At 37.7% G+C, this 23,116-nt stretch overlaps 1 protein-coding gene across 1 annotated transcript in view; it reads right to left on the bottom strand.

The window, feature by feature from the left end:
- TBX20 (T-box transcription factor 20) overlaps positions 1–23,116 on the bottom strand; it is a 56,091-nt gene that overhangs the window by 5,859 nt on the left and 27,116 nt on the right. The window contains exons 4-6 of the mRNA XM_082258517.1: positions 22,254–22,362; positions 18,462–18,620; positions 14,181–14,257 (exon numbers count right to left, since the gene is read on the bottom strand). Coding sequence (XP_082114643.1) covers positions 14,181–14,257; positions 18,462–18,620; positions 22,254–22,362 — 345 coding nt within the window. The remainder of the gene's footprint in view (positions 1–14,180; positions 14,258–18,461; positions 18,621–22,253; positions 22,363–23,116) is intronic.

Below are 23,116 nucleotides of genomic sequence, written 5' to 3'. Positions count from 1 at the left end.
GGCATTGCTTCAAGTCCAGTCAAAATCACAGTAAAATTGCGGCAAAAGAAATCTCGATAAAATTGACTTTTAGGTCGCATAAGTGTGAAAGGGACCTTAAGGGATCTCAATCTGCCTGCCGATTTTTTTTTACTTTTTTACATGAAAAAACTAAAATAAGATTAAAAAAGGATCATCATTTAAAAATATCATGCTGGTGCATACAACAAATGATATGAAGCTCTTACTTAATTCTATGTTTAATAAAATCCTGACAATTCTCAATCCCATTTACTCTTATTACAAATAACCTAACATGTTTAAATTGCACAGTGGGCATTTGCTGTATGATGGAAACATGTTGCCACCAGATAGAGCTGTTTAAAAAGGAAAAACAAAGGTTTCTTTTTTTTTTTTTTATATACTGAAATTCATGCAGTGGCTAGGTATGGTCCAAACAATAATCTCTTCAATACAGTCCTAATAAATCCTATATTTCAACAGATAAATGTATTATTTTCTTTTAACTCAAGCACCATGAGAAATGTCTTTCTAAGTCTTAACAGAGAATCTATGTTAAACATCAAATTATTTTATATAGTTTAAATTATTATATATTTGCTTATTTTTGTTCAACACCTATATGGACTTTTCAGTAGCATTTGTTTCTTTTATCCATGGAATGTACAATACAGTAAAATAGAAGTTTATTACATGTTCATGTTACTTAGTTTATTAAGAATTCACTTATTACGTGGGCACTGTGAGTCTAGTAATAGTTGCTTTTTATTATAGTGTAAGATTTTAAAGTGTATCTCAACCTGAAAACTAAAATTTAATATATTCTAGCTTACCATTTCTTAGATTTGGTGGCTGCTTTCGTTTTTCTCTTTTTTTTTTCTATTTTTTTCTCACCTGGTGAACCTGTTAGTATTATTTATTAATTTATTTTATTTTTATTTCAGGTACTCACATAGTGCCGTCAATTTACTCAGCGCTTCACATATATTATACATTCACGCATTCTGTCCTATAGTGACAACACTCACTCACTGCACTATATGATAGGCGAACAGCTTTCACCCTAGGCTGCTCTTTTGATTGGCAACCACAAGCATCTCCTGCCAACTGGTGCTGCCCCGAGTCACATGACAGAGGGGGTGGGGCGGGCCCAGCCCTCCAGTGGCCGGAAGATATCTGGTGAGGAAGAGAGGTTCACGTGCAGCTTGTCGGCTTGCCACCACTAGGCTACAGACGGTCCAATGGACATATTGCCTGGAGCACCAGCTATTAAGGGAGTCATACGGATGTATATGGACGCTTATTTCTACCCCCCCCCCCCCCCACCCCCATCCTTTGTGAGTGCATTGTGTTTCTATCTTTTATTTTTTTCTGAACAAAACGGTGTTGCACTAGGAGCCTGTGTGCTCTGTTTTTCCTCTTTGCTCTTCTGATTTACACTACAAACCTCTTCTTCTATTCTCATCTCATTACAAGTGTAGTTCATAGTGGATTGCTGGAAAAACTAATAACGTAGGTTCAGTGTGTAAGCAGATGGATATTGAAAATATTTTTACTGTTTCCTAGTTGAGTTATGTGGCTAGATTTCTGTATTCTAGTGTAAATATGTTGCACTCTTTATTAGTGTTTGCCCTGCTAACGTGGTACTCCCTGGGAGGTATGAGTTAACTCCGCTGGTCGGGTTTTGGGGGAAGTACCACCCTCTGCTGGGGCTACCACCTAAAAAGGGAATTAACCATATCTTGGGGGCACCACAGCGAGTAAGAGGGCTTGAGGCTCAATTCCAGGTCTCCCCATCCAAAGAACAAGTATGCTGCTAGAGATTTGATCAACTATTTGCATCTAACCGACCCCTGTGGGAGCCCAGCCCAGGTTCCAGGGGAATAAACGCTGTGACTCAAGGACGTAGGGCTATGAATGCTTTTGACTCAAGTACTTTAAGGACTTTTCACACCTATTGAAGGTATGACTACCTCATGGGCAAAGGGCACCAGGAGAATACCTAAGGGGCACTTAGAAGATCATGTATAGGAATGTGTATTGAAGATATCCTTGTTTAACTCTTAATATGTTATATTTAAACAACTTCAGTAAAATAACTTTTGTTGTTTTTTAACTTTGTCTGGTCTGAAATTTCTTGAGGACAACCTTAAAGGGTTACATACGTGGTGTATCACAGAACAGGGTTACATGGAGATGAGACAAGATAGAGAAGATGCAGTACTTATGTCTAACATGCAGTGAAGCTATTCGGAGAAGGCTATGTTGCCGTTGTCAGTGACTATAGTATTCGTGTTGAGTGCAGAAGCAGACAGCTGGTCAGAAAGCAGTGTGACTTGGCTAAAGTGAAAGAGGGCCCTGGTAATGAAGGGGCTGGAGTGCTTAGGCTCCTTCCTTAGTGACTGGTACCCCAATATAGGACCAACATCAAGGCACAGGGCATCCTAGGGCCCAGCCTGTATGTCACAGAAGAGTGAGGCTTCAGGAAAGAATAAGCAAGGTTTATGTGCAAGTTAAGCTTCCTAGTATTCAGGAGTAATATACAAATCCATGTCACTGGGAGTAAAGTGATGGGTAACTGGGCTGGTGTAGTCCGGTACAGGTTCAGCGGTACCAACTCAGAAATGCTGCACGATACAGAGAAAAGAGTTTCAAAGTTATTGAAGAACTGTTATCTGTAGTGTACTGAGTATAATGAGTTAAAGAACTGTGCCACAGACTTCAGGGAGTTAATGATGTCTTATAGAGAAGCATCACTTTGAGGTGGACTGCTGCCATAATAGCAGCCCTGCAATCAATGGCAGCCTCAGCCTGCCTCTGGAGGACACTGGGTGCAGTGAGTACTGCCCAAAACTGCACAAAAATTTACAAGGCCAATGGAATTTTATTAAGAGAAACAATTACCATTTTGTACTTACAAGAAAAGGACTTAAGCTGGCCATAGATTGGTTGAAATTAAATACATCTATGGCTGTTCCTGCTCAACAGAAGTTGAGCTAATGATCAACTTCTCTCAAACAGGACTGTCAGAAAATTTTAATTCAGTCATCTCTGCAGCCCATCGGCTGCATGCTGATCAGTGTATTCTGATACAAGTACCACTGTCAGAATACAATACCACAGCAGGGAGAATTTCTCCTTCAACCTCCCTTGTGTGGATGTGAGAATCTGTTCTATGCGTAGCCAACTTTAGGCCAGCCATAGACAGTTGGAATCTCGGTCAGTTCAGCAGGAACTGGCTGAGAGTTGAACTGTAGTTGGGCAGGCTGAATGTACCAAGTTGATCGATCGATTACCTTGGATAAAACCAGGCTGCCGGACTCACTTGTGATTATCGTTAGTGGTTGCTAGCAATAATCACTCTTCTCTAAGAGGCGACAGCTTACCCCTGCTACCCCCCTGTTGGGAGCAGACAATTGCTACGCAGGAGGGATTCCCCTGTCAGCACTTTCTGTGTTGATGAGGGGATAGTGCTAATTTCTTTCCTGCAACCCGTGGTTGCAGAAAATAAATTTACACCATCTATGGCCTGCCTTAGTTTGAAAAAAATCTGATGTAGTCACTAAATCTAAACCCGGGATCGAATTTCAGCTGGTTCAGCAGAGACTTGCATCGACTTGGGTACATCCAACATGTCAAATTTTTAGCATGTGATTATTGCCAGCGGTTACAGCTGCTAGCAGTAATCACTGTGTCCTCCTGGCAGGGAAGTCTCCCTGGGCCCCCCCCCAGTCCAAACACACTAGGTCTACGGGAGGGATTTCTACATCAACCTTTCTGTTGTTGGGTTCCTCTTTGTGCCACATGGAGCATGGAGAAGAAAAAGAGCAGCAAAGAATTGTCTTAGGATTTGAGAACGAAAACTCAAGGTTACAAGTCCATCTTCAGAGATCTTAATGTTCCTGTGTCCATTGTGCGAAACATTATCAAGAAGTTTACAGCCCATGGCACTGTAGCTAATCTCCCTGGATGTGGACGAAAGAGGAAGTTTGATCAAAGAGCTTGCCAAAACTTACCTGAGGAAGTCAAAATCCTGTTGGGAGAATGTGCTGTGGACAGACGAAACAAAATTACAGCTTTTTGGTAAAGCCCATCATTCTACTGTTTTCAGAAAAAGAAATGAGGCCTTTAAAGAAAAGAATACAGTCCCTACAGTCAAACATGGTAAGGGTTCACTGATGTTTTGGGGTTTCTGTGCTGCTTTAGGCACTGGATGCCTTGAATGTGTGCATGGCATTAGAAAATCTGAAGACTACCAAAGAATTCTGGGGTGCAATGTAGGGCCAAGTGTCAGAAAGTTGTGTCTCTGTTAAGAGGTCATGGGTCTTACAGCAGAACAATGACTCAAAGCACACGTCAAAACGGACCTATAAATGGACAAAGCACTGGAGAGTACTGAACTAGCCAGCAATGAGTCCAGATCTAAATCCCTTAGAGCACCTATGGAGAGATCTCAAAACAGCAGTTGGGAAAAGAAACCTTTCCAATCTGAGACCTGAAGCAGTTGGCGAAATAAGAATGGTCAAAATTCAAGTAGAGAGGTGTAAGAAACTGATTGATGGTTACAGGAAGCGATTAATTTTAGTTATTTTTTCCTAGGGGCGTGCTACCAAATATTAAATTGAGGGTGGCAATAATTTTGTCCTGTCCATTTTTGGAGTTTTCCATGGAATGTGTCAGATTTGGCTTTTTGTTTCTCCACTTTTTTGTGTCATACCAATACAAACAAAAGAAATAAACATGAGAATGCCTAAACATTTATAATTGCAACAATTTTCTGGGCAAAGTGGTGCATTATCTGATAGATATGCAGGGGTGCCAATATTTTTGGCCATGACTAAATATATATATTTTATATATATATTTATATTTATATGCAGTATATACTGTACATACTAATGTAATATTCAGTTTTTTTCCAAAAGCACTGATTTCTTTGATAATATAATAAAGTAAAATTGTATGCACTGAATTTTTTAAAAAGAAATCACTTTGTGCTGTTTTGAGATAGAAGTTGATTCTAATCAGTTACAAGAAACAATCCAATTACTCAGCGGTTTAGTGCACTAACTGACTCCAGACTGATTGAATTTGTTTCTCTGAAGATCAATTGATCTGATTTAGATTTCTCCCTAAAGGCTGTTTAGGGGAAAGGCCGTGTTAAACATCTAACAATGACATATAGACCATTACTAGAAAATACTGTATATACCTCCAAATATATTTAAAAAATTATGAATGCAATGTGCAATTGATATATTAAATTGCTGGTCTGTGGATAGATGATAACTGATGGTCAGATATTAGGGTTTTTATCTATATACCCTCTAAGCATTCAGCCAGACATCTAATGGTCTGCTCTTATCTTAATTTACTGTCCAATTATTCTAAGCTGGTCATTACTAATTACTCTTTAAGGTGCTTTGAGATCGTTTATGTGATTCAATTTAATTAAGCTAACAAAATCAGTGAATAATATGAGAAGTGACAATGTGCTCAGGGTCTATATGGGATACAGTATGTATGGAATTTGAGTGGTTCAAAACAGTGTCCTTTTTAGCCTTTTTTAATAAGAATATATATTTTTTTTTTAATACCTTATTTGCTTATATGAGGGATCAGCATTATGTAAATGATCTTATTAAGGCATAGTGATGTAAAGAGAAAGAGAGATAGAGGCAGGAAGGGGGCAGGTATCAATCTATATAGTATTTACTTATTGCATTCACAGGCTTGCTCAGTAAATCTGGCCATACACTAGTAGATTTTCAACAAACGTTCGTACAAATATTCATGCATACACTCGATGATTGGATGAATCTTGATTAAAAATTTGTTTGCTTTTTAAAATTCAATTTTAGAATAAAAATACATTTCCTGAACAAAAGCCACATACACTGTTGGAAATGTATTTGTTCATTTGCCATCCTGCTCCTTCAAATTTTCTTGTCACTGTGTTTAAAAGCAAATGTCGATTTGACCCTACTAATGGTTAGAAAATCAATAAAGTAAAACATTGATCCTAAAACAAACATATTTAAACAAAATTCCACTAGTGTATAGCCACCTTAAAGTGATAATAATGTCTTGTTTTTTTTTTTGTATGAAAATAACAAACATGCTATACTTACCTGCTCTGTGCAGTGGTTTTGCACAAAGCAGCCCAGATCCTCCTCCTCTTCAGTGTTCCTGGCCCCTCCCTCCTACTGAGAGCCCCCACAGCAAGCAGCTTGCTATGGGGCATCCGAGCCACAGCTCTGGGTGCTCATTCAGACATGGAGCCGCTGCTGTGTCTCAGCCAGTCAGGAGGGAGAGTCCCGGACAGCCAAGTCTCTCGTACAACATCACTGGATCAAGATGGGCTCAGGAAAGTATTAGGGGGGCTGCTGCACACAGAAAGATTTTTATCTTAACCTCCCTGGCGGTATGATTATGTCAGGAATTATGTACCAAAAGCGTTACAATTTTTTGATATTTATAATTAATACTATATATAATATATATATATATATATATATATATATATAATAAAATATAAATATTATATTAATAATAAATATATTATAAAATATATTATCAAATATAAATATTATAATATATATATATAATATATATAATATATATTAGTAATATAATTTATAATTTACAATTTATAATATTTGATATTTTTCTGATACTAAGGTGATACAGTGTAATCCTCTCAGATTACACTGTATCACCTCCTTTTTATGTGTGTGTGTTTTGTGCAACATTTGAATTTCCCTCCTAGTTCCGCTCCCATGCACCATTGCTGCTGCAGGGAATGGAACCAGGAAGTCATCAGAGCGACGGACGAGCGATGGACGAGCGACGGGGATCTCGGCGGTGATCACAGCAATGGGAGATCATCGCTGGATCGCCAGGAGAAGGTAAGGAACCCCGCTGCAGGCTCTGCACATCTACCCCGAGCGTGACTCGGGGATACCGATAGTAGCATGAAAAAAACACCCCGAGTCACACTCAGGGTTACCGCTAAGGGAGTTAATGCATAGAACGCATTAGTAGTACACATGCCTTGCCTGGCCTATGTTCCAAAGACCCCTTATGCTCTGCCAGGTGGGTTTTTCATACATTTTCGTAGTTCCTATATGGCCATGGCAGAAATGCAGCATAAAAACTGTCTACTTGCCAACAGGTTGGTATGCAATGTCTCCATGCACTGGAATTTCACCTTAAACATGTTGTAGAAAATGCACTAGCAACAGTGATTAGTTAATGAGTGTTTGTGCAACTAAGGCCAGTCATAAACGGAGCAAACCATGGGTTGCAGGAAAGAAATTTGCTAATTTCCCCCATCAACACAGTGTTGATGTGAAAATCTTTCCCGGAGAGCCATTATCTTCTTGTGATGGGGGGGGGGGGGGGGGCAGAGGAAACCGCCCCAGCCAGGAGAACATAGTGATTATTGCTAGCGGCTATAGCAGCTACTAGCCATAATCTCAGGTAAAACCCAGTAGACTGGTTGTACCGAAGTTGATAGATCAACTTGGTACATTCAGCCTGCCCATGCACGGTTCGAATCTTGGCTGGTTCCTGCTGAACCAGCTGAGTTTCGAACTGTGTGTGGCCTGCCTAAAGGATGAATTTGGCCTTGGGGTGCCTGGGTTATTTCACTCTGGCAGTGGTTGCTAATTCAAGATGGAGGACTGAATGGGGAGATAATGAAGTGGTAAAGTTTTCACCAGGGACTTTTCGTCCCTTTGCAAATTCTGGGGATTTGATAAGTGTGTAGGGCGAACAATCAAAGGACAACATTGTACTCAGTAACACAGAGTGTTCCAAGTCCTCAGCTGCAGGTAATTTGTTGCGTATGAGGTTTTATTGCTGTAGTGCCTACGTAAGAAACCTCACATACATGTGATTTAGGAAAGAGATCATTAATGGGTGGTCATCCTTTTGTAACCATGCTATAAAGTCAAAGCCAATCTCTTGTGACCATCACAAAATCCGAAATTTGGCACTTTAGGGATGTTGTTTAGCAGTACATGGTTGCAAATTTTCCTGATCGTTGTTGGAATACCTATACCGAGCATTGCACCTCTGGTCCTTGAGTCCTATCAAGCAGCAGCGGCACAGCTGCCTCAGCATGGCCTTTCAAAGCTTTTTTAAAGCTGGACTCCAGGCTAAATACACACATTTTATACATACAGTATCAGGTAATTGTTTTACCTGCTAAATGATTTGTATTTCTGTCCATCCTGTTCTTAGTTTATACAGCTTTGCTACACAACATAGTCCAGCCTGGCAGGAAAGTTGGCCCAGACTTTTTCTGCTGCATTTTTACTTTCACATACAGGTCTTCTCCCCACCCCTACTCTGTGACTAGACATTAAAAGGAAAAGCAATACACTAATAGTTTCATCTTTCTCCTACTCTGCCCTCTCCTTCTGTTAGCATGTTCCTTCCAGTACAGCACATTTTAGTGGATCCCAGTGCAGCTTTTTTCTCCCAATCACTGTCGTCTACAACACAGACTGTACAGTAGACTGCAAAGGTTGATGTCAAGTCAAATTCAAGTACTTTTTCACTGCTTAGTTTAAAAATACATACTGTATAAATATGTATCAATGATTACAGGGCTGCATTCATTTGTACCTTTGCCCGGATATGGTTTAAATTGTTGGAAAACATTTAAACAAGGTTTTCTGTAGTTGCATGATAAAAGTGCATGCTATTTGTGCTTTTGCAAGTTCAAAATGGCTGACAGGCTCACTTTAAGATAAGACTGCTTAGGCCAAGTTTTCATTCTTATTTGTTCTGAAATGATAGCAGCTTGTTATTTAGTTGGATACTTGCTGAGAAATGGTCTGATTTATATCAGCATCACATGTCATTTGGTTCAGTAATTAACCCAACCATCAGGTGCCTTAGTTTTCTTTTTTTCTAGAGACAAAAAACACTGAACCACATAAAGCAGGTTCAGAGAGGGAAATCTGAATTTGCTGTAAGTCTAAAGCTGGCCATAAATGGTTCAAATCTTGGCAGGTTTAGCAGGAACCGGCAGAGATTCTAAGCATGTATGGGCAGGCTAAATGTACGCTTGACTGATTACCTTGGGTACAACCAGTATGTTGGGTTTTTTATGGGATTACTGGCAGCGGCTACAGCTGCAAGCAACAATCACTGTGTGCTCTCCCAGCTTCTCCCCCCCCCCCCCCTCTGCTGGAAGAACACAATAGCTCTGTAGGAGGGATTCCCCCCAACAGCACTGACTGTGTTGATGGGGGAAATGGAGTGATTTTCTTTCCTGCAACCCATGGTTGCAGGAAAGCAAATTTCTCCATTTATGGCTGGATTAACTGTCACGTATTATTTCCAACATTCTGTTGAAAAGTTAAAATGTCAGCAAGAAAAAAATGGAAAGTGTAGTTGTATCCTGTCACTTCTACAACCCCAATTTCCATTATACCATCATGGATACTAGTCAGTTGGCAGATTAGTTAAATCATTAGGTTAGATGCCTGTTGTCAGGAATCTTGGCAAAATTAAGCATATGGTCTGTGTATGAGGCATACCAGATCTTAGCAGCCTTTCCTAAATCACTAAAATTGATTGAAAAGGCCATTAGATGAATTGAGCAATGTTTGGCTCAAATATAATATTGCTCTTCTAAACATTTGCCTGTCTGTTTTAAGAATGAGTGGTCAGTGAGTTCTTAGAATTTGTTATTTTCATTAGGGATAAGGTTGGGGTTTGGGTCTGCCATGGGCTTGACACAAACCCAAGTTCTTTGGGTCTGAGAAAATGGTAAACTAACCACTCCTATAGGAACCACTTACAACAATGCATTTTCTGCCTTCGAAAATATAGTCACATGGCTTAGAAGGGTGAAATGGCAGGGTTCCCAGCAGCCTTTGTTAAGTGAGTGCTGGAGCAGACAGGTGATGGTTATAAAAGATAACAGACTGCAGTGAAACCTAAGTGCTAATGCTAAAAAGTCTATCTATATTTACAGGGAGTCACAGAACCAGGGAGAGATTTTAGAGTGTTTCCAGGGAAGGTTAGATGCTGGTGCTGATTGCTGAAGACATCTACATAGCTCCCAACTGTCCCTGATTTTGAGGGACTGTCCCTCATTTAGAAGAAAGTCCCTTTGTCCCTCATTCCTCCTTATTTGTCCCTCATTTTGGTTTGATCTATATAGTTGTAAATAAAATATACTACTTATCTATCAAAAAAGTGTTTTACAGTGCTAACCCTTTCATCCAAGTTAATAAGTTAGAGAGGTTTTTTCTGGGGGTGGGGGAGGTTAATGCTATTGGTCATTGCTAAAAATGTCCATATTTACTCTGAGGCACAGACCCACTGTCTGTGGGGGGGGGGGGTTTATTAAACCTGGAGCAAAAAGACTCTGGAGCAGTTGTGCATAATATCAACATTTTCAGTTAAGCTTTGAAAATGAAAGCTAGAAGCTGATCGATTGATATGTGTAGCATCTCCATATTTTGGTTGCTCCAGTCTTAGTAGATTCCTCTCCCTGTGTTTTGCACGCTCCTATAGCAGATTTCGGAGAAATCACCGAGTGTTTTCGCAGGGGGATATATATTTGTTTGTCAGTAACAACCTAATCTCTGTTTACTGTTGGATTTTTTAAATTAAAATCTGGTTGGTGTCTTGTAAGTACAATAAAAGAAAAAGTACAATATTCTTAGCTTTTTTTCTATTAAATAAAACACCTCATTTTTTCCCCCTAATTTCTTGATAATAAACCAGCCTGTTGTCTCTCTGTCAAACTGCAGCCCACGAAAGCACCACACATGTATGCATGGACTAAACAATATTTTGTTTCTTTTTTTATTTATTTCTTTATTTAGGACATAGATACTTAGATATACAGGTGAGTATGTAAGGCTCCGTTCACATCTAGGCGTTTTGGGGTGTTTTTGGGGCGTTTTTCTGCTCTAGGATCAGCTCTCAAAACGCCCAACAAGACAAATCCTATTCATTTCAATGGCCCCTGTTCACATCTGAGCGTTTTGACGCTGTTTACAAAACGCCCAACGCTCAAAAAAGTACATGAGCTTCTTTTTGGGCAGATTACAGGCGTTTTCCATTGATCTCTATTCAATCTAAAAACGCCAGCACAAAAATCGCGGTAAAAAACGCCGCAAAAATCGCGGTAAAATCGCGGTAAAAAACGCGCGAAAAACGCTACGCTCAGGTGTGAATGTAGCCTAAAAGATACACAGAAGGCACAATTCCTCAGCCTCAGTTGAATCAAGTCTATACCATAACTATACAGGCAAGGTATTATTATACATATTCATTAAAAGTTTGTCCAGGTCACAAGCATTCAAACATTACAATGGAGTCTATTGCCCTATAACATATCAAGGGCCAGACTCCTGATAAAAGGCACACGCACTTCCTGAATATACACAAACTTCACCTGTATGGTCCCTGATTTTTAGAATTTATAGAACTTGTAACATACAGGAGAATGGGGGGGGGGGGGAGCGGGAGTTAAAAAACAAACAGACTAGGGGAGTAAGTTAAGACTACGAGAACGAGGGGCAGGGGTATTAGAGGTTACAGCCGTAAGAGACCAGATTGTCCTTGTGATCCCAAGTTAAATCTCTCCAAAAGATCAAAGGAAGCTGTTAACAAATACATTGGTCCATTATACCGGATTATTTTGGAACCATCTCCAGCACAGTTAAGTAGGGTAGAGTTTTCAAGGGTGCCAACAAATCTTTATAATCTATGGAGTAAGTGAAAACAAGCGAAAGCAAGTCAGGGGCATCACATGTCTCTAAATTTCTCTTCCTTTGGTACAAAGAGTCTTTAAGCTCTTCCATCTCACTTACAAATATTAACTTTAGTGAACCACAACACTATAGGCGGGGTACCCTGTTTTTTCAAGAGAAGGGTATGCATGCCCTGGCTGTATTATGAAAATGGACTGTTAAAGAGTACTCCTATCAAGATAGTGGATCCTGGCTGATGTGGAATAAATAGGCTATGGGGTGGTCACCTATATTGGCTGAGGGAAGCCAAGATTTATTTCTTTTTTCAGTGAAACAACAAAACAACACACTATCATTTTGATTTCTTGATTAAAACCTGCAGTGTGTCTCCCTCTTAAACTGTGGCCTGCTAAAGTCTGTTCAATATTACGGTACGCTTTTTTTTTTTCTGTGAATTCTTTTTTATTACTTATTTATAAACTTGCCTGTTTTTTCTCTTACTTAAATTGTAGCCTTGTAAAAATGCTTACATACTGTGGAGCAAGTCTTCAAAATAATTCTGACTGCTGTCCCTGAAAAAATACTGTACATTGTATATTAATATGTAATTTGATTAAATCATATATTTTACCATTGTGTTAATTAGACCACATAAGGCAATTGCTGCTAACAGTCTGGTTAAAAGTTGCCTCTTATCTCAGCACCTCACTGCATAGTAAAATGCATCTTCTCAGTCACAAATTTTATTAAGCTCAGTTTGCCTTCACTTTGCATACTGGACAGTCTCTACCATTCAGTAAATCTTCCATCTTAACACCATAGCAGATAATATTCCAAGTGGAAGTGGAACCAAACAGAGTTAAGCTTAGTACACAGTCACACTATCAGGTTTTTTTTCGTTCAACCAGATGCAACGTTAGTACAGCAGTCTCCCCCTGCTGAGTTATTGTGTTCTGACAGGGGGACAGCCCCCCCGACCAGAACACTCTGGTCAGCACTCTCAGCCATTGGCCCAACATTCGGCCTGTGTGTACTAGACTTAAGTGCAAAATGCATTTGCAGCTGTAAATAATGTGTGTATATATATATATATATATATATATATATATATATATATATATATATGTATTTCCTGTTTAAACAAACTGTACTATGTTCTATGTTCTGGTCCAAAATAGTATAGCAATTTTCCCCAGATGAGCATGGTTTGAAAAATACTTGTTATGACCTTTTTCGAATCTCAGTTATCTGAATGTTTTAGTTACTGACCTTTTTTAATAGAATGAACAATACTGACCTTTGATGTTAATATGACAAATGATTAATTTTTTTTCCCTTTACTTAGAAAATATCTATAGCACGAAAACTGCCCACATAATAATGCTTTTAGATTCCAGCAAATTTGTTGTAAAAGAACAATACTTCCAATAATCCCTATTTTTTTATTTAGGTTTTGTGATAATACTCTCCAGACAGCGAACTAAAATTACCATTTTCCTAGGCCTCTGTTTAGGGTCTAGAAATGGCCATACATTGACTTTTCTAGAATATAGTTGTTTAAACCCCTGCAAGTAGAGATAAATACAGACTGATATCACGTGCCTAATTCTGAGTGGAATAGCAAGTAATAGTGCCTGGTGTTTTCCTGTGGTCTATTGTTAAACTACTGAATCCCTCTCTTTCCTCAGCTGACAACATAGAGATAACATTTTCTGTAGTCCAAGATAAGAACTGGGAGAAGTGCTTGAGATAATACAAGGCGAATGAACAAGACACAGGACAGCTCTAAATTTCTGCCCAGATCAACAGGTGTTTTTTGCAATTATCAGGTTTAAGAAAACACTTTACATGATACAGACTAAAAGGGAGCAAATAGCATAAGTTTATTGTCTGGGTTTATATACACCTTAGCTAGCTATCATCTACCCACTTTGATTCCCACTGCTATAAATAGGACATCGCTACCTTTTTTGGACCCCTTCCTTAAATACCAGGCCACTAATAACACACTTGCAGGTAACTAACAAAACACTAATCTAAACACTTCAGATTCTGTTGTTATCAGCCATAAACCTGTTGAAATGGGCTAATATTTTTCACAACGCAGTATTTAACACAACACAGGACGCAATATATATATATATATATATATATATATATATATATATATGTATAGTATATATATATATACAGTATATATATATACACCCACACATACACACATACACACACACAATATATACATTGGCAGGTTTAAATTCCAAATATTTGTAAAGTATATAATTAATTTTAAACATCCTTTTGTAATTATTCAATTTAAAAAGGAAAGTGCAAATGATCAGGAGTAAAAATGTGTATAATTTCAAATCTTGTAATTTTGAACAATGCAAAGAAAAAGACATAGACTACCATTACTTTATCTTATCATATATGTAAACATGCAGTTCCAATTACCTCTCAATATCAGTGAGCCTGGAGGAGTCCCGGAATCCTTTGGCAAAGGGGTTACTGTCAATTTTCAGTTTGGTTATCTATAAAGACAAGGCCACACAATGGCTCAAGGTTTGACACATCGGCAACACTCCCAACCATCCTACACACAATTAACCCTCATAAAATCACAAACTCCCACAATTTTTTCCTCTGTCATTTTTTTACTAGCTCTTAGAAATACTAAATTTTATTTTATTTTATATGCCTTTGTAAAACTATCAGGAAAGCTATTCTAGGAGACTAATATTTGTTCTGAATATAAAAAATGCAAATTTTCAAGTGTCTACAATTTAGGTAAAAAAAGGTAAAATGAAATCTAACAATTGTTTTGTTACTATGAAAATCATAGGTTGTATCATATACTTCTGGCCTCCAGAACGTTGATTCTCCGCAGGTGGAGATCTCTGGAGATCCCCAGTTTCTCCGAAGTGGTTCAAATGGTAAATGACAACTGTCGTTTGGAGAGGTCCCTGGCAATTAACGCTCTGTCGCTTGCCCAGTTTGACAGAGCATGGCAGAACTGGAAATATTCCCCTTAGAACTGTTGAGATCTTGGTTTGGTGGGGGCAGATCGGTTGGCGCTCCCCCCTCCGACGACTATGTTCCCATTTGGGTGTCGGAGGTGGGTGTTGTCCTTCCCTTGCTTATCCCACCATCCCGACAATGAAGCCAGAACCGGGATTCCTCACTCAATACCCTCGTGGCCAGGGTCTCGGATATCACACACTTTTCTCTCTTATGAAAATACGTGTATGTATCATGACTTTGTACTTAACTACTGTTTTACTCTGGAGCACCCCCCCCCCTTCCTCCCTCCCTTCTTGTTGTATGCAACTGATGTTGAACTCAAAACCTTTGTTTATATTCCTACCAAACATGTTGTTTGTACTTCTTGATATTTCAATAAAAATTATTTTTGAAAAAAAAAATCATAGGTTGTATGATTTAGTTACCCTATGAATACTTTAATATACAGATCTATATAGCAGCATGACCACTACTAACCCAGGTAAAATGTTAGCATGTAAAAATAAAATAAAAAAAAAAAAAAAAAAAAATTTGGCAGTAGATTTCTGCAATACATGCACATTTCTCCATTAAAAAAAAAAAAAACACACGAAGTGCTCAAAAATATTTGTTGTTCAGACAGAAATCCTGTGTCCTCTTAAGTTTCTGTTAGAGCAAACAGTGCCTCTGCTGCACTGAAATTTTTGTGCTGAATTACAGAACTCTTACCCCTGCTAAAAATTATAACATCAAGGGGGTATCTGTGGCCCAGAAAAAGAACTGGGCAGGGATAATGATTCTCTGGATTTCAGTTCAGCAGTGGAGCTCAATGACAGCATCAACATATATTTTCCTGTACTTGCAGCATTTGAGAAATGCGAACGTACTGTATTGCAGTTATACAGCATATGTTGTACTGAATTCTTGGATGGAGATAATAAAAAGTATGTACTGAATATGTTTTTATTAGTACCCTTGTGTCTTTCTTTAGGGACCTCTTGGTATGATGATGTAATATGGCTTTGTAATGTTGATCATCTTTTAAATACATTTTACAACATTTAAAGCAAATCTAAAACCAAAAATAAAATGTAATATCTTGAAGCTTACCAGTCCCCAGATGCGGTGACTGCAATATTACATAGTTACATAGGTAATAAGGCTGAACAAAGACACCGGTCCATCCATTTCAACCTGAGTGTGTGTGTGACCACTATTTTTCATAACCCTGTTCATTGTGTTCACTAAGAAAACACATTTAAAAGTTGTATTACCTTTTCCACTCTCCCTGCTGACAGCACTAACTGTGGAAGGGAATTCCACATCTTTAACACGCTAAAAGTAAAAAAACTCCTCCACAGTTTAAGATTGAACCATTTCTTGTTCAACTTCATTGTGTGGCTGTGTGTCTTTTTTAGAGAGCAAAAACAGAGTTAAAAAATCTGATTTGACTCAACCACCAGAGGAAAAAAACTGAATATATACCGCAACTCACTGAACTATTGTTAAATACTCATTTTATTAATTACTCAAAAATGTAATAAAAAGTGAATAACTGCAAAATTGTATAATTAGTATATAATTACCATTTTAATTACAGAATCTCTTAGATTGTAAGATCTAACTGATTCCTACTGTATTAAAGTGTATTGTATTAGTACTGTCTACCCTCAAGTTGTAAAGCGCTGCGTAAACTGTTGGCGCTAAATAAATCCTATATAATAATAATAAATAATAATCTTGCAGTTATTCACTTTGCTTTTGAGTAATACAATTAGTATTTAACAATAGTCCAGGGAGTTGCGGTATATATTCTATTTTTTCCTCTGGTGGTTGAGTCAAGTCAGGCTTTTTAACTTTTCGCTTATTGTACTTTACCGATACACTCCTACCATTTATCTTTAATCATGGGGACCATGTATGTCACTAATGGGCAGGACCTGGAGTGCCAAGTCTAGTGCTAATCTTTTTTAGAGAGCTAAGATTAAAAAGCCCCCCCCCCCCCATGCTAGAGTCCCCTATTAAGATTTTGTATATCACTGTCATATCCCCTTTTAAGCGTCCCTTCTCTAGGGAGAACAAGTTTAATTATTGTGATCATTCTTCACATCTGAGGTCCTCCAGCCCACTTATTAGCTTTGTTGCCTTTCTCAGGTTTCTCTCCAGTTAAATTACATCGTTCCTGAGGATTGGTGGGAAGAATTGGACAGCTTAGTCAAGATGTGGCCGAACCAGGATTATGTAAAGTGGTAGAATCATAATTTTATTTATTGAGCAAATGCCCGTTTTAATGTACGCTAATAGTCTGGTAGCCTTGCTTACTGCAGCTTGGCATTGCATGCTACTACTGAATCTATCATCTACTGGGACTCCCAGATCCTTTTCGATCTTTGATTCCCCCAGAGGTTCTACTCTTAGTGTTATTTTTTTTTTTAACAACACTCTACTGTATCAATGGAGGAGCAGCTTTGTCACCCCAAGCAGTTCTGCTGATTTGGACTAAAAGCATCTCCTTTTCTTATCTCCATTTTATATATCTCCATTATGTAAGCAGGAGGGATTGTAGTTCCAGAAAATAGCTGGGAAGACTGATAACATTGTCTGACATATCAGTTTGGTAGAATGATCAGGAATTTTGCTGTACTTGCTTTGCTACATTATATTACATTTTTTTTCTTGGGTTTAAGTATACTTTATTATTATAATAATATATAAAGCATACTTTTTGCTCACTGAAGTGTCTTTGTGTCACTTGCCTGCAGGACATGCTAAATGCCCGAGATCATTTCACTTACTGCAGCATTTTGCTTGTATCTCGATATGTATTCTTTTTTGTGGATTCATAACTCGTTACATATATTTACTTTTAAAGAATTTGTTAGTGTATTTAAACTTTGGAATCAAGACAAAATATTAATTTACATATGGTTTGGAATTTAAATGTAATCTAAAAAATAATTTGTTAATTCTGTTTAATATTTTGTGTAACCTTCAATCAATTTTTTAATTATAATTTATAATAAACATTAAATATATATAAACAGGATAAAATGGATTGTTAATGCTTTTGATGTACACGTTGGGAATCTAAATAGGCTTTGAAGAATTTTATTTAAAAAAATAGGCCTTATTAACTATGTTTGTAAAAGCTGGAAACATGGGCTACACATGGCTTGTCCCACAGACAGCAATAAATATAAATATCTATCAAAAGACATCTCTAGGCATGTCATTTGACCTGCACTTCAACTCTGTCATAGTGGTTTGACTACTTAGATTGAAACCTGACCTTTAAATCCAAAATTATGAGATAGTTTGTTGAAAATGTAATGTGTTTATCCTTTATCTCATCATGACAAAGTAAATCGAATCATACCCTTAGCAACAGAAGTGAAAAGGCGGAAAATGTACTTATTTAAATGATTTATGAATAGCTTTATTTTTATCCATGGCAATTTGCTTGCTTTTCTCCAACATTCATTAATTACACCCCTAGATATTTATAATATGCTTTGACATGACTTCATTACTGATAAAGGAGCACTAAGAAGAAATTGAACCTAAAAACATTGGCTGTAACGTAAAAACATTGGCTATTAATTGCTTCTCTTTAGCACTACCTGCAAAGAAATCTTTGATCTTGATACCATAGTAATTGTGTAATTGTGTATATGATGAGAGCTGTATCATGTAAGAATAATCACTTCCTTCATTGTTGTATGATGATGAACTTACCAGTTGGTTTTGATAGGCTGTGACAGCAGTAAAAACAGTTTCCTGAAAGATAAATGTCCTAAATTCTTCTGATTTTAAATTCAGTAGAGATGCGGTGTGGTCCTTCTTCTTGATAATATGGACCCTTGGCTGGTACTTGTGCATTGAATTCAGGATTATCTAAAAGACCAATACTAAACGTAAAAATGTGTTTCGATATTGCACAAATTAAAAATAAGTTGACATATCTGTTTCTGTTATTGATTATGCAATACATGCAAGCCTAGGGCATCCAGCACATCTTTTGAGGTCTCTTCGACAAATGGTGGCCTGAGGAGTTGTACAATTTACTTGTGTCAAAGTTGCCTTGTGTGCATGTGTATAATGTCCCTAGTGGATTCATCATAAACTGTGTGTGCTAGACTGTTGATCCAAAAAAGTGCATTAAAAGGCTCTAGAATTTCCAATGGTACAAATGCAAGGAAATCATCAAACAAGCTCACTGGTTCTGGTTAGGCAGCTCCCAAACACTCAAGCCTCCTTCAATGGGTACTTGGAAGCAACTTAAAGACAAATACAAATGAGTGCCAAACCACAAAATAAAAATAGCCGTAAGTGCCTTTAATTGTGTGAGATATTCAGAATTCAGAATTTTCATCATAGCCCTCTGGCTTCTGGTACAAAAATGCTCTCTACTGTGGTGTACAAAACAGGGAACACAGGCTGTAGGCAGGTTGGAAGATCACATCACAAAAAAAGACAAATATAACAAATGCAAGTCTGTTAAATATCTAAATGATAAAAAACAAGAACTCACCTGCGCTAATAGACAGACAAACAAAAAATATAGTAAAAATGCAAAAATTGTCAAAAGCTGCTGATACAATTCTCCTGGTCAGAGAGCATAGAAAACAATATAACATAAATGCAGCGCTCAAGACGTTGTTGTAGTCCAATTTTAAAATTAAGTGCAGAATCTGCCACCAGATTTAAGAGTTCACACTGATCCTTACCACAAAGCATGGACTACTGGTTCAAGAGTAGTCAATAAAGCTTAGACATGTCTCAATCCAACTCTCCACATTTATGGCACATAGGATCTTTGGTAAGCCGGCACATCCACCATACATATTCTCTCACATAGGATGTATGCAAAAGTAAGCAAGAAGTGACTTCATTTTGCAGTATCAGTTGCAAACGGTTTATTTAAAATAACCAGGGTACTTACAGAACAAGAGTATTAAAAGCACATGTAGCTCCTCATAGTATGATTAGTGTTTCCAACCAACAATATGGCCGACTATCCACCATGGCGACGTCACGTACCAGCTGTTATCTTCAGAGGAGTTCCCCCCTGAGGTTGCAGATTGCCCCCAATGTAATAGATCCCCCTAAAAAAAATTGCTTTTTTCTGCAGATGAAAGGGTTTTTACCCTTGTAGGTGGTTTGCGGTCTGTCAGCCTAGTTGTCTTAATGACAGAAGGTATACCTCTTTTCAATCTAATGTTACCTATAAGACATATGTGATTAATTCCTTTCTTACTTGTGCTTCAAAAAATGTAATGTGCATCATCACCTGTCCATGTGGCCCTCAATATGTTGGCCGCACCATTCGCTCCTTTCAGGTGCGAATGAAGGAGGATATTGCCAATATAAAGAAAGGCTTTCCCAAACATAGCCTTTCGAAGCATTTCGATTCTCATCATAATAGAAACCCTAAGGGTATTTCCTTTATGGCTATAGATCAAAATCATCCCCATTGGAAATGTAGCCATATTAGGAGAGATCTCTAATCTTGAAACTAAATGGATCTTCTGGCTGAGGTCCTATAGGCCTCACAGCCTAAATATTGATTGGGACAATAATGCCTTCATAAATAATAGCTAATTATCTTTATGTATTTTAGTGATGTGTTGGTCTTCTTAAATTTTTTGTTTACACGATTACTATGTTTGTGAATATGTTACATATTTGCTTAGTGTCTGCTGTTTCCAGCTATCAGATGGCGCTACCAATGCCCTTTATTGAGGGATTTGGTGACATCACATTCTTCCTTTTATTTTTTTATTCAGTTAGTTCAGGTGGGCTTTTCCTACTTATCAGTTTACGTTGCTGTTAATTACTAGCTTAATTGGTGATGCTAGATCCAGCACTATTATTAATTATTTTTTCTAGCTGGATTTTGTTTTTATCTTTATGGAGCGCATTGGTATGAGTTTACCAGATGTTGTGGTTCTTCTTTTTGAACGCACTTACATTAGTTCCAGTTTGGTGTTATGACATGCCCGCCTTTGGAACGTATCTGCATTCTGCATACATGTATTCTCTCATTGCTGTTGTTTTGACTTGGGGCCCATCTGCGTAATTTCGGGTAAGGCGGGGCGTCTCGCCCCTCCTTCCAGAACACAAGTACGTCACCTCCGGTCATCGCGTTGATTCTTATCCGGGTCCCCAGTTATCGACTTGGCTTGTGGAATATTTGCATTTATTTCCAGTAGGACAATGCATCGTGCCCACTGTCCAGAACCCAAGTACGTCACCTCCAGCTGCTGTGCTGATTCTTTTCTGGGTCTCCATTATCTTTAGATTGGTGCTTTACATTTCCGGCCATTATCATATAAATACAGGACAGGCATGACAAAATATGTCAGGAGAAGCTAGGTCACATTGGATAGTCGATCATACTGTTGGTTGGAAACACTAGTCATACTATGAGCTTTTAATACTCTTGTTCTGTAAGTACCTTGGTTATTATAAATAAACCATTTACGAATAATACTGCACAATGAAGTCCCTTCTTGCTTACTTTTGCATACATTTTTTGTGAGAGCCTATGTATGGTGGATGTGGCGGCTTACCAAAGATCCTATATGTCATGACTGTGGAGAGTTGGACTGAGACATGTTTAAACTTTACTGACTACTCTTGAACCAGTAGTCCATCCTTTGTGGTAAGGATCAGTGTTAACTCTTCCCTCTGGTGGCGGATCCTTCCTAGAACTTTCCTGTGTGGTTCTGCACCTATTTTTATAGTTGGACTACAATAACATCTTGAGTGGTGCATTTGTGTTATATTAAAAATCTAAATGCATCTGACACTGGGCAAATGATTTTGCCAAAATGTCTTCCGTAATATAGAAAAAAAAGAATGCTATTAAGAAGATCAGTGCATTGTGGTCAAAATGAGCTGTGACCTACAATTTGGAATTAAAGATGTCATTTAAAATTCTGTGGCCAGAGCTTAGTCATAACCTACAATCCCACTATCCAGATTTACTGAATTTGCACTGGTCAGCCAGAACTGGTAAAAGGCCCTTATAAAAAAGGTAATATGGTACAATGAGTAATTATTGACTTTATCATATCTTTGGCTTGGAAATCTAAGTTACAGAATAACAAATAAAAATAACCAAAATAATATCTAAATATTAGACTTTTAGGTGTATGTATGCACATGTTGTATGGTCTATTTTTCAGGCATTCCAAGGGTTTTGTAATATCTTTTTGTTGGCAGCGTGGAAAGCCAAACGTAAAACACAGCACATTAAGAATATCTATGTTAACACTACAAATACTATAGACATATGTGCTGAATGTTTGACAATTAACAAGACACTCTACTATCTCTGTTGCTTGAAAAGCTGTGCATGCGTCTTCCTCTAATCATATCACACATGAATACCTCTATCCTCTCCAATTTTTTATCTGTCAAAGCACTTGTGGTTGGGTGAGTAATGCAATCCTCTGGGATGGCGCTGGTGTTATTTTGGTGTCTGCACTGTATATGACCTTCCATCAGTATGTACACACTTACATGCCCATGCTGGTCCAGTTCATTGTTTGTGAGCTTGACTTTCTCAAAAGAAACCATTTGCTTCAGTAGCTGCTCCCCAGTAAATGGAGAATCAGGATGCACATATAATCTAGTTATTCAAATAAAAAACAAATAGTTGATAATTAAAATGAGCTTTTTATTTAAATATATTTCTTTAAAAATGAATATTTTATCTTACCTGATTTTAAAACAATAATAAAATGTAGCACATGCAAGAGTTTGGGCAGCTCCTTTTTACAAGTTAAAGTTTTCAAACATTTATGCTGACAATTTTTTTTAATTTTCATTAGAATAGTTTTATTTCATGCAGAATGTTTTTAGTTCAGGGATATTTATAGCTTGTTTTTGCATTCTATAATTGGCAGATACAGATTATCAGTAATGGATCATAAATAAATCTAGTAAATAAACAGTACTTAAAAAGCTAAATCAGCATAAATAAATAAAGTTTAGAGCAAAAATGCTGCTTCAATTCTCCCCTCCTGTCCTCAGCAGTATATTATTACATTTCCTTTGCCCCATCCCTCTGCTTCAGGAGCCAAAGGAAATATCTGGTACTTTGAAATATGGAGAAGCATTGGACTTAAACTGGCCATAAATGGGTAACATTTCCAATGAAAATTCTTAGGAAAAGAAAGTTATAAAAAAGTTTGTTCTTTTTTTAATCATTAGAGGGTCAAATCGTGTTCCTTTAAACCACAATGACAAGAAAATTTGAAGGAGCAGGATGGAAAAGTTTTTAGGAATGAACGAATTTCTAACAGTGTATGGGGTATTCTTTTGCTAAAAGTCTGTTCATTCCAAAATCAAATATTAAAAGCAAGCAAAGTCTTTTAAATGAC

Source organism: Pelophylax lessonae (assembly GCF_965119305.1).
Source record: "Pelophylax lessonae genome assembly, chromosome: 5".
Lineage (NCBI taxonomy): Eukaryota > Metazoa > Chordata > Amphibia > Anura > Ranidae > Pelophylax > Pelophylax lessonae.
Note: the sequence above shows the minus strand (reverse complement) of the source record. Positions and strands in the feature narration are given on the sequence as shown.